At 41.7% G+C, this 17,304-nt stretch overlaps 1 protein-coding gene across 2 annotated transcripts in view; it reads left to right on the top strand.

The window, feature by feature from the left end:
* Nucleotides 1-17,304, top strand: part of LOC129854019 (sodium- and chloride-dependent glycine transporter 2-like) — a 58,785-nt gene that overhangs the window by 34,328 nt on the left and 7,153 nt on the right. For both annotated transcript variants that reach the window (XM_055920619.1, XM_055920618.1), the window contains 4 exons: nt 2,428-2,559; nt 3,471-3,570; nt 5,887-5,987; nt 15,431-15,598. In XM_055920619.1, the coding sequence (XP_055776594.1) occupies nt 2,428-2,559; nt 3,471-3,570; nt 5,887-5,987; nt 15,431-15,598 (501 nt within the window). The remainder of the gene's footprint in view (nt 1-2,427; nt 2,560-3,470; nt 3,571-5,886; nt 5,988-15,430; nt 15,599-17,304) is intronic.

The raw sequence follows: 17,304 nt of genomic DNA, 5'->3' as shown, positions 1-17,304 counted from the left end.
TGATGAAACAAAAATAGAACTGTTACTTCCAAAGTTGTGGCAAAATGGCTTAAGGACAAGAAAGTCAAGGTATTGGAGTGGCTATCACAAAGTCCTGGCCTCAATCCTGTCAAAAATTTGTGGGCAGAACTGAAAAAGCGTGTGAGAGCAAGGAGGCCTACAAACCTGATTCAGTTACACCAGCTCTGTCAAGAGGAATGGGCCAAAATTCACCCAACTTATTGTGGAAAGCTCGTGGAAGGCTACCTGAAACGTTTGTGTCACGCCCTGGCCTTATTATTCTTTGTTTTCTTTATTATTTTAGTTAGGTCAGGGTGTGACATGGGTAATGTTTATGTTTTGTTGGTTTTTGGTGTTTATTTGGTAAAGGGGTTATGGGGTGTAATATATGGTTTTGTGTTGAGTGTAGATGTCTAGCGTTGTCTATGTTGGTGAGTGATCTAGAAGAGTCTATGGTTACCTGAATGAGTTCCCAATTAGAGACAGCTGATTTCGGTTGTCTCTGATTGGGAGCCTTATTTAGGGTAGCCATAGGCTCTCATTGGTGTGGGTAATTGTCAATGTAAGAACGTTTGTAGCCTGTCTGTATGTGCACAACGTTTGTAGCTTCACGGTCGTTTTGTTATTTTGTTAGTTTGTAAAGTGTTTTTGTGTCGTGTTCATCTTCGTGTTGTTAAATAAAGAAGATGGCTTATTTTCCAACAGCTGCATTTTGGTCCGTCAATCCGCCACACGATCGTGACAGTTTGACCCAAGTAAAAAAATGTAAAGGCAATGCTACCAAATATTAATTGAGTATACTTCTGACCCACTGGGAATGTGATGAAAGAAATAAAAGCATTCTTAAAATAAAATGGTGATCCTGACTGACCTAAGACATGGCATTTTTACTAGGATTAAATGTCAGGAATTGTGATAAACTGAGTTTAAATGTATTTGGCTAAGCTGTATGTAAACTTCCGACTTCAACTGTATATAGTGCTATTTCTATTTCTGTTGTTTTTATTACCATTTTTGTTATTTAATTTCACTTGTCCTGCATGTCGGAGCTCGAAGCCTAAGATTTTCACTGCAATCACACCTGCAACCTCTATACATGTGACTATTAAACAATCTGAATTGTTTTCGTGATGTTGTCAGCCAACCCATCTATGTTGCTAAAGTTGATGCTAAATAATTGTATTGTAATTACACACACACACAAAATAAATTAACTTACTCCTGCAAATACCACAACCGTCTGTGTTTGCTGAGCTGCATCTCTCGCCCTCTTTCTGACAGTAATTGGCTAGTTAGTGATACTTGTCAGGTGGTGAACAGAGCTCCAGCTGTTGGATTCAGTGTCCAGATAGCTACTGTACTGTAATCCAAACCCTGCTCATAAAATGTGCTAGGTAGCTAATGTTAGCAGCACTGCTAGCTAGACTGGGTAGTCCCAAACATTAGTTAGTTATGTAGCTTGACGTTATCTGTCAGTGCAGCTTTTGAGTCAACATGTTAACAAAGTTTACCTCCAGTTCCCCTTCTCATATTTGCACTCCCTCAGAGAATGAACGGTCGCCGAAGCGTGCCGAAATATAATTTCTTTGGACAAATCAAAAATTACTTTGGAAAACCACTTTACTCCGCCTCCTAAAGTGCCACTGTCCACATAATTGCTGGTTTTAGCAGTACTAAAAAGTCAGGGCAGGCCAGGCCAGGGCTCATGATTGGAGTATTCATTGCGGTGTGTAATGCAGTGTCGCCTAGTTTGTTTTACACCATCCCAGCAGGGCAAAAGACTCGGGGCTGATACAAAATAGTTCGGGGCTCTAGTGACGTCAATGGTGTGTGTGTGTACGTGCGTGTGTGTCAGCGCTTGGCGGTAAGTGGCTGGGGATACTGTATTGATGAGAATTTAGGATGGGGGGGGTGCTCATGAGGATGTAGAGAAGCGGTGAAGTGGCAGATAGCTCAGTCCCATTGGGCTCCACTCTCTCTCTTTGCTCGATCTGGGTATTCATCCTTTCTTTTCTCTGCACTTGTCCTCTGGCCTCTTGGCCCGTCTTGTCACTTTCTTCTGCTCCCCTCTTGTCTCATTGGCATCTCCTTTAAACAGGTATTATTTCTCTATCTCTGCTATCTTTCTCCTCTCTCGGCTCCCTTTGTCCATAGATACTGTATCTGTTGTGTGATTGTAATGACTCTCTCTCCCTCACTGTCATTGACTTCCACTGTTGTCTCGCCTCTCTTCCTTGACTTTCCTCTCTTATCGGCCTGCCCTCTCTCACATTTCTCTTTCCCCTATCTCTCCTCTGCCCTCTCCCTTTTTTCTTTCCTCTCCTGTCCTCCCTCTTGCTGCTGTCTCCCCTCTTTTCTCTTATCTCTCCTCTGTTCCCTCTTTCCTCTCTCTCTCCTCTCTTGCCTCGCTCTTCTCCTTTGTCACAGTTTGCCACCATTGAGACCATAGTGACGTCGGTGTCAGATGAGTTCCCCCAGTACCTGAGAAAGAACAAGCCTCTGTTCACACTCATCTGTTGTGCCTGTTTCTTCTTGCTGGGATTCCCTATGGTCACAGAGGTACAGAGCACCACGCACACAAACAAACACACACACAAACATGCGGGATTTACACACACACACACATACATGCTAGCACACACACAAACGAGCATGCACGTATGCGGGCACACGCACCATAAAACAAAGGTGTATTGATCGCGTATGTCTTCACACCCCAGAGTTAATACTTGGTGGAGGCACCTTTGGCAACAAAGTTTGAATATTGCTGTCCATCAATGATTCCCAACCAAATGTATTGACTTTGAGCAATTCAGAGATTTCTTATATATGTTGCCCTAAGAGTTGGTACAATCGTATTCAAAATGATTCACAGTTGTTATTGCTGCCAAAGCTGATACCACAAAGTGGTTGTGAAGACATACTCAATCAAGCCATGTTTTTATTTTAGCTTTATTAATTGAGAAGATTGTCTATAATTGTGAGAATTATAGAAAATGTGGAGCAGGTTGTGTAGCTAAATAAGTTGGAAAAAACATCTAATTTAATTTTAGGGCAGTAGAAGGTGAAAACTGCAAGGGGTGTGTAGACTTTTATTAGGCACTGTATGTGTAGCCACACACACACAATGTATTTTTATTTTATTTTATTTATTTAACCTTTATTTAACTAAGCAAGAACAAATTCTTATTTACAATGTGGCCTACCAAAAGGCCTCCTACGTGGACGGGGCTGGGATTAAAAATAAAAATATAGGACTAAACACACATCGCAACAAGAGTTTACTGACTATGCGTCCCAAATAGCACCCTATTCCCTATATAGTGCACTACTTTTTACCTGGTAAAAATGTAGGGAATAGGGTGCCATTTTGGGATGTAAGCCAGTGATGACTCTGGCTATGCATCACTGGTTTACGTTGTGGGTGTCTGTTTGTGTGTACGATTTTTGCGTCCGTGTGTGTTTAACAGAATGGGATGTACATGCTCCAGTTGGTGGACACATACGCTGCCTCTTACTCCCTGGTAATCATTGCCATCTGTGAGCTGATCGGAATCTCGTACTTCTATGGTGAGTAGTAGAATAAAAGTTACTTTTGACCTGTTGTTTACCTGACTATACTCTCTGATAGCTCCGAAGTTGCTCTTCAGATCTAGGATCAGCTTACCCTCCATAAATCCTAACTGTGGTCCCTGTGTGGCTCAGTCGGTTTAGCATGGCGCTTGCAATGCCAAGTGCTGTGGGTTTGATTCCTGCTGGGGCCACCCATATGAAAAATGTATGCACTCATGCCTAAGTCGCTTTGGATAAAAGCATCTGCTAAATGGCATATACAATTATTCATATTATTATAAACATTACGAAAAATAATGCAAAACTGCATTCTGATCATTGTCTCGGGGGGGGGGGGGGGGATTCATCCTTCTCTTATCTCACTTTATCAACGTCAGAATCAGAAAAGCCTCATAGCCATTCAACATTGTCTTGGCTAAACAACATATACACAGAAAGCACAAGTACAGTATGAAACAGGACTTCTAGTGTGTGGTGCTTAGGTTGTTAAACCATGGTGGCAGTTTTCAAATCAAATGAGGGAGGTGTTAAACAATTCCAAGTTTTAATGTGTTTACCTGCAAATGAACACATCTCTATTCTCACAGACCTATTAGCTGTTTTTTTGGTTACGTGGTCTATGAGAAAACAAGATAATGAGTAGGTCTTGATCTGGGTTTTTTGTGTTGAAAATGTACAGTGTTTTTATCAACAATCCATTTCACATATAAAAGAAGACTTTAAAAAAAGACAGGTTTTGTCTGTGTAAATGGGCTATAAGAGGCTACAGACCAGGTACCTAGGTTGCCCTTAAGCACAGATCTAGGTTCAGCTTAATCCTTAAATCCTCGTCCTAACTGTTATGATTAAAAACACCAAACAGACCTCAGATCAGTGTCTAGGGGCAACTTTATCCCTCTCCGACAGGGGGCTTGAGCACTTCTCATTCTGACCACTAGATGTCGGTGTTACCATTCTAATCGACCAATGATCAGGTCAATTGGTAAACTCTGATTTACCACCCCAAAATATCCCTGTACAACATCTATTTGCGCCTCTACCGGATTGAAACTACAAGTGTAATGGCTGTGCTCACTGCAATGGCACTTACAAATGTAGATCCTTCAAACACCCCCAAACAGGGAAACAGATCCCAATCAAAGGTGTTATCACATGCTCCACTAAGGCAGTTATTTATCTTATAACTTGTCCCTGTGGTTAAACTTATGTGGGTGAAGCAAAGCGTGAATTAAAAGTACGAATCTCAGAGCATCGTAGCACCATTAGGTGCAAAAACACGACTTACCCAGTTGCGGCCCATTTTTTGGAAGCGAACTACTCGATTTCGTCACTACATTATATCGGCATCGAACATGTCACCCTCCCTAGGAGAGGGGGTGACCTCAACAATTTATTGTTAAAATGAGAGGCTGCCTGGATCTTTAATTTAAAGACCCTTTCTCGCTTCGGTCTCAACGTAGACTTTGATCTGAAGCCATTTTTGTGATTATTGTGGTTTTGTTAGTAGGCCTACGTAGCCAAATTGTATCTATTATTGTATGCTATCCGTTCATGTCTTTGTATGTTCTTCTCATATCTGAGAATGAACCATTGATAACAGGCCACACCCGGCCATGATTACAGACACCTGTGTGTGTTCTTTGACACTTTATAAACTAGTGACCCGCAGTGGTTGTCATTATACCCTGATGAAGACAGCTTGTCTGTCGAAACGTTGGTTATTAGGTTATTCAATTATTGCATCTGAGCTCCTAGAGTGCGCGGCTCTCCTTTTCTCTTTCAAGTGTTCTACTCCGCTAGCCAGCAGCTCGCCTAAACGTTTCTTTCGCTTCCAGGTCTGAAGTAAACCTGTGAGTATATGGAACATACTGTACTCCAAATCGTCACAGCATCAGCAGAGGTGGTTCCAGTGAAATTATTGTGTGGCTTGTGACTCATCTCTTGCTAAATGTGTCGGTCAATACACTGACAACAATTGTGACAATTGTCAAGCCACATTGTTTTGAAGGATAATAAATGTCCTGAGTTCTCCCTGGGAATGGATGTGCCTTGTAGGGGGCCAGTGTGGAGCTCTCTTGTCTGGAGCTCTGGGTGAATCTGGTTCACTCTCTGTGTGCATCCCAAATGGTACCCTATTCCCTACATAGTGCATTACTTTTGACCAGATGCGTATACAGATAGGGAATAGGGTGCCATTTTGGATGGAGGTTTTGTGCGTCAGAGTGTCTCTACTCCCCTCACCTGAGCAGTCGATTTGACTGACTCTCCCTCTTTTCCCTCCTCCTCTTTCTGTCTTTATTCTCCTCTTCCTAGGCCTGCAGAGGTTCTGCGAGGACATTGAAATGATGATTGGCTTCCAACCAAACCGCTTCTGGAGAATCTGCTGGGCCTTTGTGACTCCTACCATTCTGACTGTACGTGTGTGTCCGAACTATACAGAATGGGGTTTAGATATTCACAGTTGCGCTAGCAGCACGCACGCACGCACACTCACTCACTCACTCACTCACTCACTCACTCACTCACTCACTCACTCACTCACTCACTCACTCACTCACTCACATATACAGAGACACAGATGCATGCGCACACACACACACACACATACACACACAAACACACACACATAATGTGTTTCCCCTTTCACTGCAGCCTTTTCAAATTTAGGGGCCAACATCGATTTGCAGCAGCGAGTGTTTACCAAGAAAGGGAAGAAAGCAAAAATAGTTTTCCCCGACTGAAACGGAAATTGTTTTCCTCACTTTTCACCGTTATAACACAGGTTGTTTGTGCTATTCGAAATGTAGCACTCATATAGCCTACATAATGTTGTCATAACTGTGACATAACAGTTGCAATGGAGGCTGGTGACTTGAAAAGTTGAGGAAGGGAGATGACAGTGTGTTTAAAAAATTGTCAAAGACAAATGAATTTAACCTAAAACGTTGAATAAAAACATTTACAGTAAAATATTATGGGGAATGTAAATGAGGGCTACTTACACAGTGTTGGGAAGGGATCACAGCAGTGATTGAATGAGGGTATGAGGCAGGAGTTGAGATGTGTGTTCAGAGGCTTCAGTACAGAACAGGCTGATCATGTATGCATGTTGGAGAAGAGCTCAACTCTTCCACTGAGGGCAGGACAGGATTTGACAGGGAAGAAATAAACAATAACACAACACATTTAAGTAAGCAGTTAAATCATTGAGGTACAGTATATGTGTAATAATGCAATTGTGTTAGTTGCTGGTCTACTAGGGTATTTATCCAAACATGAGGTCTACTTACACAGTGTTGGGATGGGATCACAGCAGAGATTGAATGAGGCCCCAAAAAAACTGGGAGACAGAGTTTTTCCTTTTCCGGTGACCTAACCAGGTAAAACTCCTGACCCTATAGGGTAAGACAGTGATGAATCACTGTTAAGGTTTTATATGGGTTATGATGGGTCCAGTTTTTCTAATCAGATCACATAGTTTTAAAATATCCTGTCAAAACTCCTGGCCCTGAGGAGGATTAAAACCCAGTCAAACTGCAGGAAACTTGTACTTGTTCATATGAATTATTTTTAGACTAGAATAAACGATGGGGTTTCCTCTACACAGAGACAGCTGATGGACAATAGAACTCACCAGGCTGAGCTTGCTTGATGCTTGTTTGCATCATGTAGGCCTATGCAACTGTAGGCCTAATTAAACATTTACTCACAGCCTGTGTCATCACTATTGTGTTAATTAATTAATTCTAGTTAATAATGTTATTTTGAAAAGGTCTAGGCACCCTAGCGAGCCCGTTGGAATATAAACCAAAATTGATCACATTCACATTTTCTCCTGACACAAAAATGTACTATAACATAACATTACCAATTTGTTTACCCTGACCAGATGGACAAGGCGTATAGGCTGTATGCACTTGCTTTTTTTTGTTGCCTACTTAAAAATGGCCTAGTTTTTCATTCCATACAGCATGTCAGATCACAAATGTTTAGGTGTAGCTTAGGCTATATGTAAAGAGCTTTTGCTCGTGTCTATCGGGAGTTAAGATGTGTTGTCACATTTGCTAAATAAATACCAGAGGAAAGTGGAAAGCACACTTGAGCGCGAGTTCTCACTTTTAATGAATAATGCGATGGAGGCTCATTCAGAATTTATTTTGACATCCCAGAGAAGACAGTAGAAACTTCCATATGCTCAGAAAATAAAGCATCGTAATGTGCAATTACCTCTGCAAACTCCCTGTAGTTGCCCTTTTTACCGGAACTTTCCCTCTCATCGTGCCCCTAAGCAAAAGCCAACTCTTGCATGCCCAAAAATGCAGTACTGTCGATAAGCTGCTTGAGAACATCCCTGTTTCTTCTTACCTTCTCGTTGTGTTGCGCAGTTTGACTATGCAGACCTTTGTCCATTACATGATTGATGCAGCTTTTCCACAGGAGCTTGAATCTGATGTGTCGACAAAAAATTCACTACAATGTCGTTAGCAATTCCAGCAGAGAATACTGCACTCTGGTAGCTAGCTAGCTACTTGCCATTGAAGTTAGCGAGGCAAATTTAAATAGATGACTCTTACGCGACACAAAAATAAAGATCTAACACCAAGGAAACAATATATAATATACCGCCTCCATCTCCTGTAGTTTGAAGAAACTACTTTGAATCGAATAATATCTAGGAATGTGCATCCTTGCCTTTTAAGACGATTCGATACGTGTCTAAATGCACGAACGATAACTTTTAGTTTAAAGAGATTGAATGAATCAATGCGATTGATTGTTTAGGCACAGACATGGATAGTATAAAAGAACTCTGCAAGCTATCTCTGCAGTAGATTGCAACTCCGCCCCCTTTGGCAGTTCTATCTTGTCGGAAGATGTTTTAGGGATGGAAATTTCTGGATTTTTGGTGGCCTTCTTAATCCATGAATCAGACATGGTTAGGACATCAGGGTTGGCGGAGTGTGCTAAAGCAGTGAATAAAAAAACTTAGGAAGGAGGCTTCTAATGTTAACATGCATGAAACCAAGGCTTTTACGGTTACAGAAGTCAACAAATGAAAGCGCCTGGGGAATAGGAGTGGTGCTGGGGGCTGCAGGACCTGGGTTAACCTCTACATCACCAGAGGAACAGAGTAGGAGTAGGATAAGGGTATGCCTAAAGGCTATAAGAACTGGTTGTCTAGTGTGTTCAGAACATAGAGTAAAAGGAGCCGATTTCTGGTTGCGGAAGAATATATTCAAGGCATAATGTACAGACAATGGTTTGGTAGGATGTGAGTACAGTGGAGGTAAACCTAGGCATTGAGTGACAATGAGAGAGGTTTTGTCTCTAGAGGCACCAGTTAAGCCAGGTGAGGTCACCGCATGTGTGGGGGGTGGAACAAAAGGGCTATCTAAGGCATATTGGGACGGGCTGGGGGCTCTACAGTGAAATAAGACAATCACTAACCAAAACAGTAATAGACAAGGCATATTGACATTAGGGAGAGGCATGTATAGCCAAGTGATCATAGGGTCCAATGAGTAGCACTAGATGAGTCAGGGAGCCAATTCAGTAGTCGCTACTACGCTAGCTGGAGACATGGCTATTCAGACAGCTAGTGGGCCGGGGCTAGCAGATGGGCCTCAGGCGACGTCGCAACGGAAGAGCCTGTTGAAACCAGTCGGACGGTTACGTCGACAGACCAGTCGTGATGGATCGGCGGGGCTCCGTGTCGGTAGTAAAGGGTCCAGGCCAATTGGCAAAAGAGTTATTGTAGCCCAAGAACTGTCTGGTGGACGTCTTTGGCTAGCCACTGCAGGCTAACTGGTGCTTGCTTTTTGACAGAGACGTTAGCCTGGAGTGGCCACTCGGATAGCAGCCAGCTAGCTGTGATGATCCGGTGTAAAGTTTCAGTGCTTGTGGTATGAATCCAGAGATGTGGTAGAAAAAAAGCAGTCCGATATGCTCTGGGTTGATATCGCGCTGTGCAGACTGGCAGGAATTGACCAGGCTGAGGCTGGCTGATGTTCGAGTTAACGGTGAGGACCGCTAGCAGTGGCTAACTGACTACTAGCTTGTAGCTAGTTAGCTGGATAGCTCCTGATGGGGGTTCCAGTTCTAAATTATAAAAATAACAGATTCGTACCACATTGGGTGAAGCGGGTTGCAGTAGAGTATATTCAGTCCATAGGTGGAAAGTGAGATTAAAATATATACGAAATATATACGAAGAAAACGATATATACACGGGACGGGACAAGACAAAACACACGTCCGACTGCAATGCCATCTTGGAATAATATGAATCTTGGTTTCATCAGACCAGAGAATCTTGTTTCTCATGGTCTGAGAGGCCTTTAGATGCCTTTTGGCAAACTCCAAGTGGGCTGTCATGTGCCTTTTACTGAGGAGTGGCTTCCTTTCTGGCCACTCTACCATAAAGGCCTTATTGGTGGAGTGCTGCAGTGATGGTTGTCCTTCTGGAAGGTTCTCTCATCTCCACAGAGGAACTCTGGAGCTCTGTCAGAGTGACCATCGGGTTCTAGGTCAGCTACCTGACCAATGCCCTTCTCCCCCTATTGCTCCGTTTGCCGTGTCGGCCAGCTCTAGGAAGAGTCTGGGTGGTTCCAAACTTCTTCCATTTAAGATTGATGGAGGCCACTGTGTTCTTGGGGACTGTCATTGCTGCAGACATTTTTTGGTGGTCAATGGAAACAGGATGCACCTGAGCTCAATTTCGAGTCTCATAGCAAAGGTTCTGAATACTTACAGTGGCAAGAAAAAGTATGTGAACCATTTGGAATTACCTGGATTTCTGCATAAATTGGTCATCAAATTTCATCTGATCTTCATCTAAGTCACAAAAGAAGACAAACATTGTGTGCTTAAACAAATAACACACACATTATTGTATTTTTCTTGTCTATATTGAATACATAATTTATACCTTCACAGTGTAGGTTGGAAAAAGTTTGTGAATCCCTAGGCTAATGACTTCTCCAAAAACTAATTGGAGTCAGCTAACCTGGAGTCCAATCAATGAGATGAGATTGGAGATGTTGGTTAGAGCTGCCTTGCCCTATAAAAAACACTCACAAAATGTGAGTTTGCTATTCACAAGAAGCATTGCTTGACGTGAACCATGCCTCAAACAAAAATGATCTCAGACGACCTAAGATTAAGAATTGTTGACTTGCATAAAGCAGGAAAGGGTTACAAAAGTATCTCTAAAAGCCTTGATGTTCATTAGTCCACGGTAAAACAAATTGTCTATTAAATGGAGAAAGTTCAGCACTTTTGCTACTCTCCCTAGGAGTGGCCATCCTGCAAAGATGACTACAAGAGCACACCGCAGAATGCTCAATGAGATTAAGAAGAATCAGTGTGAGCTAAAGAATGTCAGCTAAAGAATTTCAGAAATCTCTGGAACATGGCAACATCTCTGTTGACAAGTCTACGATACGTAAAACACTAAACAAAAATGTTGTTCATGGGAGGACACCACGGAAGAAGCACCTGCTGTCCAAAAAAAACATTGCTGTACGTCTGAAGTTTGCAAAAGTGCACCTGGATGTTCCACAGCGCTGCTGGCAAAGTATTCGGTGGACAAATGAAACTACAGTTGAGTTGTTTGGAAGGAACACACAACACTATGTGTGGAGATAAAAAGGCACACCACACCAACATCAAAATTATGGTGGAGGGAGCATCATGGTTTGGGGCTACTTTGATGCCTCAGGGCCTGGATAGCTCGCTATCATCGACGGAAAAATAAATTCCCAAGTTTATCAAGACATTTTGCAGGAGAATGTATGGCTATCTGTCCGCCAATTGAAGCTCAACAGAAGTTGGGTGATGCAACACACAACTGTGACCCAAAACACAGAAGTAAATCAACAACCAAATGGCTTCAACAGAAGAAAATACACCTTCTGGAGTGGCTCTGTCAGAGTCCTGACCTCAACCCGATTGAGATGCTGTGGCATGACCTCAAGAGAGCAGTTCACACCAGACATCCCAATAATATTGCTGAACTGAAACAGTTTTGTGAAGAGGAATGGTCCAAAATTCCTCCTGACCGTTGTGCAGGTCTGATCCGCAACTACAGAAAACATTTGATTGCTGCCAAAGGAGGGTCAACCAGTTATTGAATCCAAGGGTTCACATACTTTTCCCACCCTGCACTGTGAATATTTACACGGTGTGTTCAATAAAGACATAAAAACGTATAATTGTTTGTGTGTTATTAGTTTAAGCAGACTGTGTTTGTCTATTGTTGTGACCTAGATGAAGATCAGATCAAATTTTATGACCAATTTATGCAGAAATCCAGGTATTTCCAAAGGGTTCACAAACTCTTTCTTGCCACTGTATGTAAATAAGGTATTTCTGTTTTTTATGTTTAATACATTTGGAAAAATTTTTAAAAACCTGTTTTCGCTTTGTCATTATGGGTATTGTGTGTAGATTTTTGAGGGAAAAAATGAATTTAATCTATTCTAGAATAATGCTGTAATTTAACAAAATGTGGACAAAGTCTAGGGGTCTGAACACTTGTTGAATGCACAGTATATTCATTGGCTATGTCATAGCACATTTTAAAGATAAATATTGATTCGATATTAGCTAAAACTCTTTTAATCTGGTAAAATGACAAGAAGGTGATGGGGATTTCAGATCAAAAGTGGTCTGAAAAGTGGGGTGGTAGATGCCCACTAGTCTCCCTTATGGCTCAGCTCAGGTGACTACATATACAGTACTGTACCATAGACATAGTTTTGTATTTCACCCCCGTCACAAAATCAATTTATTTAGACCATTTGGACGTGCTCCTCCTCCCCAAAAAAGTGATTCCTGTCCTCATAAAAAAATGAAAAACTTGTTGTTTAAAGCAAAACTAACAAACAAATTTCTGATGGTGAACCCGAACAATCAAAATAAAATCTAATGTAAGCCCCGATCGGCAGGTAGGCTTTAGCCAGATGAGTTAAGCTACTTTTATTCCGGTAAAACTACATTTTCAAGCGCTGTCAAATTACATTGGTTTTCACTCAACTTATGCTGAAGATCAGAAATAGGCCTCCTACCTCTCGTTGGTTAACATGCTGAACAGTGTGCAGTTTGACTTAACTAGAGGGTGTTCGGCATGATTAATTACTGTCTACGTGCTTAGTTCGACACTGAAGGAGAGGACAGTTGTCACAAAAGATGTGAGGTATTTTATCGGGAAGGTAGGAAGAAAATAATATGAGCAAGCTATTTTTGTGAACCAACGTTTGAATCGATTTTCTGACCCTTGCATGCTACATTTTGATCGGTTTGGGTTCCTGTGTACCACTCATATCTTAAACATTTGAAATGGGGCCGATGCATATTGGTGAATCGCTTAGCCAGGTCAGCCGTGACACAAATCCGTATTCAACGTCCATCCATGTCCGAGGACGTCGGGAGATGACGTGGAAACCGGTCACTAAGGGCAACAGTGAGGTTTCGGTTTTGCTAGGGTGTTGCGGATAGGCAGAAGCATCTGCCTCGAATTCCGAAGGTTGCAAGTTCGAATTCAGTGAAATTAAGTTGTTTTGGGGATTTTTGTTTTAACCTGTCTAGGATCAGCGTGGCGCTAGCGGCACACCCCCCCCCCCCCCACTGAAAAACCAGTGCCGCGAAATTCAAAAAAAATATTTTTTTTAAATATTTAACTTTCACAAATTAAAGTCCAATACAGCTAATGAAAGACACAGATCTTGTGAATCCAGTCAACATGTCCGATTTTTAAAATGTTTTACAGGGAAGACACAATATGTAAAGATGTACATCTATTACCTAAAAACACATTAGCATAATCCACCATCTTTTATTTGTCCACCAACACCAGTAGCCATCTCCAATTCGGCTAAACTAAGATATTTATAGCCCCTAACCAACAAAAAAACTCATTAGATGACAGTCTGATAACATATTTATGGTATGGGATAGGTTTTGTTAGAAAAAAGTGCATATTTCAGGTAGATGGCATAGGTTACAATTGCACCCACCGTCACAAATGGAATAGAAAAACTACTTAGAGCAACGTGTTTACCTACTTACTAATCATCAAACATTTCGTAAAAATACACAGCATACACGAATCGAAAGACACAGATCCTGTGAATACAGACAATATTTCAGATTTTCTAAGTGTCTTACAGCGAAAACACAATAAATCGTTATATTAGCGTAGCACATAGCACATAGCAGCCCAGCATTGATTCTAGCCAAAGTGAGCGATAAAAGTCAACATCGCCAAAAGATATTAATTTTTTCACTAACCTTCTCAGAATTCTTCCGATGACACTCCTGTAACATCATATTACACATTCCATATAGAGTTTGATCGCAAATGTTTATATTTAGCCACCAAAATCATGGTTAGACAATGTGAAATGTAGACAAGCTGGTAAAGAAAAAGTCCTTGCGCCACTTAGACAGTGATCTACTCTTATACATAAATACTCATAAACGTGACTAAAAAATATAGGGTGGACAGGGATTGATAGACAATTTAATTCTTAATACAATTGCGGAATAACATTTTTTAATTTATCCTTACTTTTCAATACAGTTTGCGCCTAGCGAAGCTACGTCATAAAACATGGCGTCCTAAGCCAGAAACACGATTTATCATAATAAAAATGTCCTACCTTGAGCTGTTCTTCCATCAGTATCTTGGGCAAAGGATCCTTTCTTGAGAGCAATCGTCTTTTGGTGGAAAGCTGTCCTCTTGCCATGTGGAAATGCCTACTGCGTTCGGGATGAACTGAAAAGCGTGCCCAACTATTCACATCGTTGCAAAAATAAATGTCCCAAAATCGCACTAAACGGATATAAATTGCTATAGAACGCTTTAAATTAACTACCTTATGATGATTTTAACTCCCATAACGAGTAGAAACATGACCCGAGTAATATTACCCCCTTCACTAATGCTTGGAACAGGAGCGGGCCGGTGTCCTCTAGGCGCATGACGCAGCTCCAAAAGAATGACTAGCTTCACGTTTTTTTCATTTGTGGGGCCTGTGAACGCGCAATCGACCCCATTGGAATCGTCATCACGTAAAGGCATCCAGGGGAAGGCGTAAGAAGTGTCCGTATAGTCATAGCAATATCAGTGCCGTTTTAACTGACTTCAGAACAGTGGCCAACATTTCTGAAATCTGAATCCATGTCAGGGAAATTGCTGTAGAATGGGCTCTGTTCCACTTAGAGACAAAATGTCAACTCCTATAGAAACTATAGACTGTTTTCTATCCAATAATAATAATAATATGCATATTGTACGATCAAGGATTTTGTGGGAAGCCGTTTCAAAAATTACCAAATTAGCATAAATAGTCTAAACAGCGCCCCCATCCCCAACAGGTTTAAACCTATCCCAGAGTTAATGCCTAACCTTAAGATTTTGGAGTTTATGGCTAAACTTAACCTTAAACACTTTGAAATTTGAAGTTTGCAACAACTTCGAATTTTGTCGTTTGAGAAACATGGATGAACGTTAAATTCTGACGGGAGACTGTAAGAGGTAGTGGAATCGCTACATCCCTAATAATATCCTAAAAATGCTCCTCCTCTTCCTTCTTCTTTCTCCTCTTCTCCCCTTTCCTTCCTTCGCCGCTTACCCTCATCATCTTACCCTCCCGATCCTCTCTTTTTTTAATCTCTTAATCCTCTTCCGGGTTTTGATCATCCTCTTTCTTCCACCTCCTCCTTCCCTTCCTCGTCTCCCCCCCATCTCACCCATTCTCTCTCTTCTGTCCTCCTCCTCCACCTCATCTCCCCTCTCCTCCTTGATTATATTCTCTCTCCTAATCCTCCTCTTTTCTCCTCTCTCTCCCTGCAGGGTATCCTGGGGCTGAGTCTGTACCAGTGGAAGGTGATGACCTATGAGGACTACACCTACCCCACCTGGTCCATGGTGATGGGCTGGCTGATGGTGGTGTGTTCTGTCATCTGGATCCCAATCATGTTTGTCATCAAAATGCACTTGGCCCCAGGCAGCTTTAGGGAGGTATGTATGGGACACAATACCACACACACATGTTTGTATGTCCCATAAATACATTTCAGATCTTTTCAGATCTGCTCCTTTTTCTTTATTCTTCTGGATAGTCACCCATTGAAATGTCCTGGGGTAAGGAATGTTTTTTGGACTGTAAATATCTTATGTGTTTTTAGCACATGTAAGCAACATTTAGATTTGTCTGTAGCATACAGAAGTTATTTTTTTGGTATTTAATACATGTCCCGGTTTGATATTGCCTGTGCTGTTGACAGTACGTAACTCTGAGGGTCATATCTTTGAGGTTCTATTGTAGTATTGTCGTATATAGAAATAATCCAAACAATAACAAACAATCCACATAATTGTGACTATGAACTTCCTGTCACCGTAAGTTACTGGAACACAGTATGCATGAATTTTTTAAATTTAAACAGGCAAGTCAGTTAAGAAAAAATTCTTATTTACAATGACGGCCTAGGAACAGTGGGTTAATTGCCTTGTTCAGGGGCAGAACAACAGATTTTTATCTTGTCAGCTCGGGGATTCGATCGAGCAACCTTTCGTTTACTGGCCCAACACTCTAACCACTTGGCTACCTGCCTATGTGAGCATGACTGTTGGAAGCATAAGCTAAGCACTGAGCTCCCTAGTTACAGTGCATTCGGAAAATAAACAGACCCATTCCGTTTTTCCACATTTTGTTAAGTTACAGCCTTATTTTAAAATGGTTTAAATTAAAACAAATCTCATCAATCTACACACAATACACATAATGACAAAGCAAAAATTCAAAGCGAATTTATTAAAAAAACAAAACAAACAGAAATACTTTATTTACATAATTATTCAGACCCTTTGCTATGAGACTGGAAAATTGAGCTCAGGTGCATCCTGTTTCCATTGATCATCCTTGAGATGTTTCTCAACTTGATTTGGAGTCCACCTGTGGTAAATTCAATTGATTGGACATGATTTGGAAAGGTACGGACCTGTCTATGTAAGGTGTGTGCCTAGTTAAATAATGGTTAAATAAATGAATAACAAAATAATATATATAGACACTCTTCAGTAAAAGGCACACGACAGCCCGTTTGGTGTTTGCCAAATGGCACCTAAAGGAGTCTCAGACCATGAAAAACAAGATTCTCTGGTCTGATGAAACCAAGATTGAACTCTTTGGCCTGAATGCCAAGCGTCACATCTGGAGGAAACCTGGCACCATTGCTATGGTGAAGCATGGTGGTGGCAGCATCATGCTGTGGGGATGTTTTTCTGTGGCAGGTACTGGGTGACTAGTCAGGATTGAGGGAAAGATGAAAGGAGAAAAGTACAGAGAAATCCTTGATGAAAACCTGCTCCAGAGCGCTCAGGACCTTCGACTGGGGCGAAGGTTCATCTTCCAATGGGGAAGGGTGGATACCTAGTCAGTTGTACAACTGAATGCATTCAACTGAAATGCATTCAACCCCTCTGAATCAGAGGTGCGGGGGGCTGCCTTAATCGACATCCACGTCACACAAGACAACGACCATAAGCACACAGCCAAGACAACACAGGAGTGGCTTCGGGACAAGTCTCTGAATGTCCTTGAGTGTCAAGCCGGAGCCCGGACTTGAACCCGATCAAACATCTTTGGAGAGACCTGAAAATAGCTATGCAGCGATGCTCCCCATCCAACCTGACAGAGCTTGAAAGGATCTGCAGAAAAGAAT

Source organism: Salvelinus fontinalis, chromosome 4, assembly GCF_029448725.1.
Source record: "Salvelinus fontinalis isolate EN_2023a chromosome 4, ASM2944872v1, whole genome shotgun sequence".
NCBI classification, from domain to species: Eukaryota; Metazoa; Chordata; class Actinopteri; order Salmoniformes; family Salmonidae; genus Salvelinus; species Salvelinus fontinalis.
This window is presented reverse-complemented; position numbering and strand designations above follow the sequence as displayed.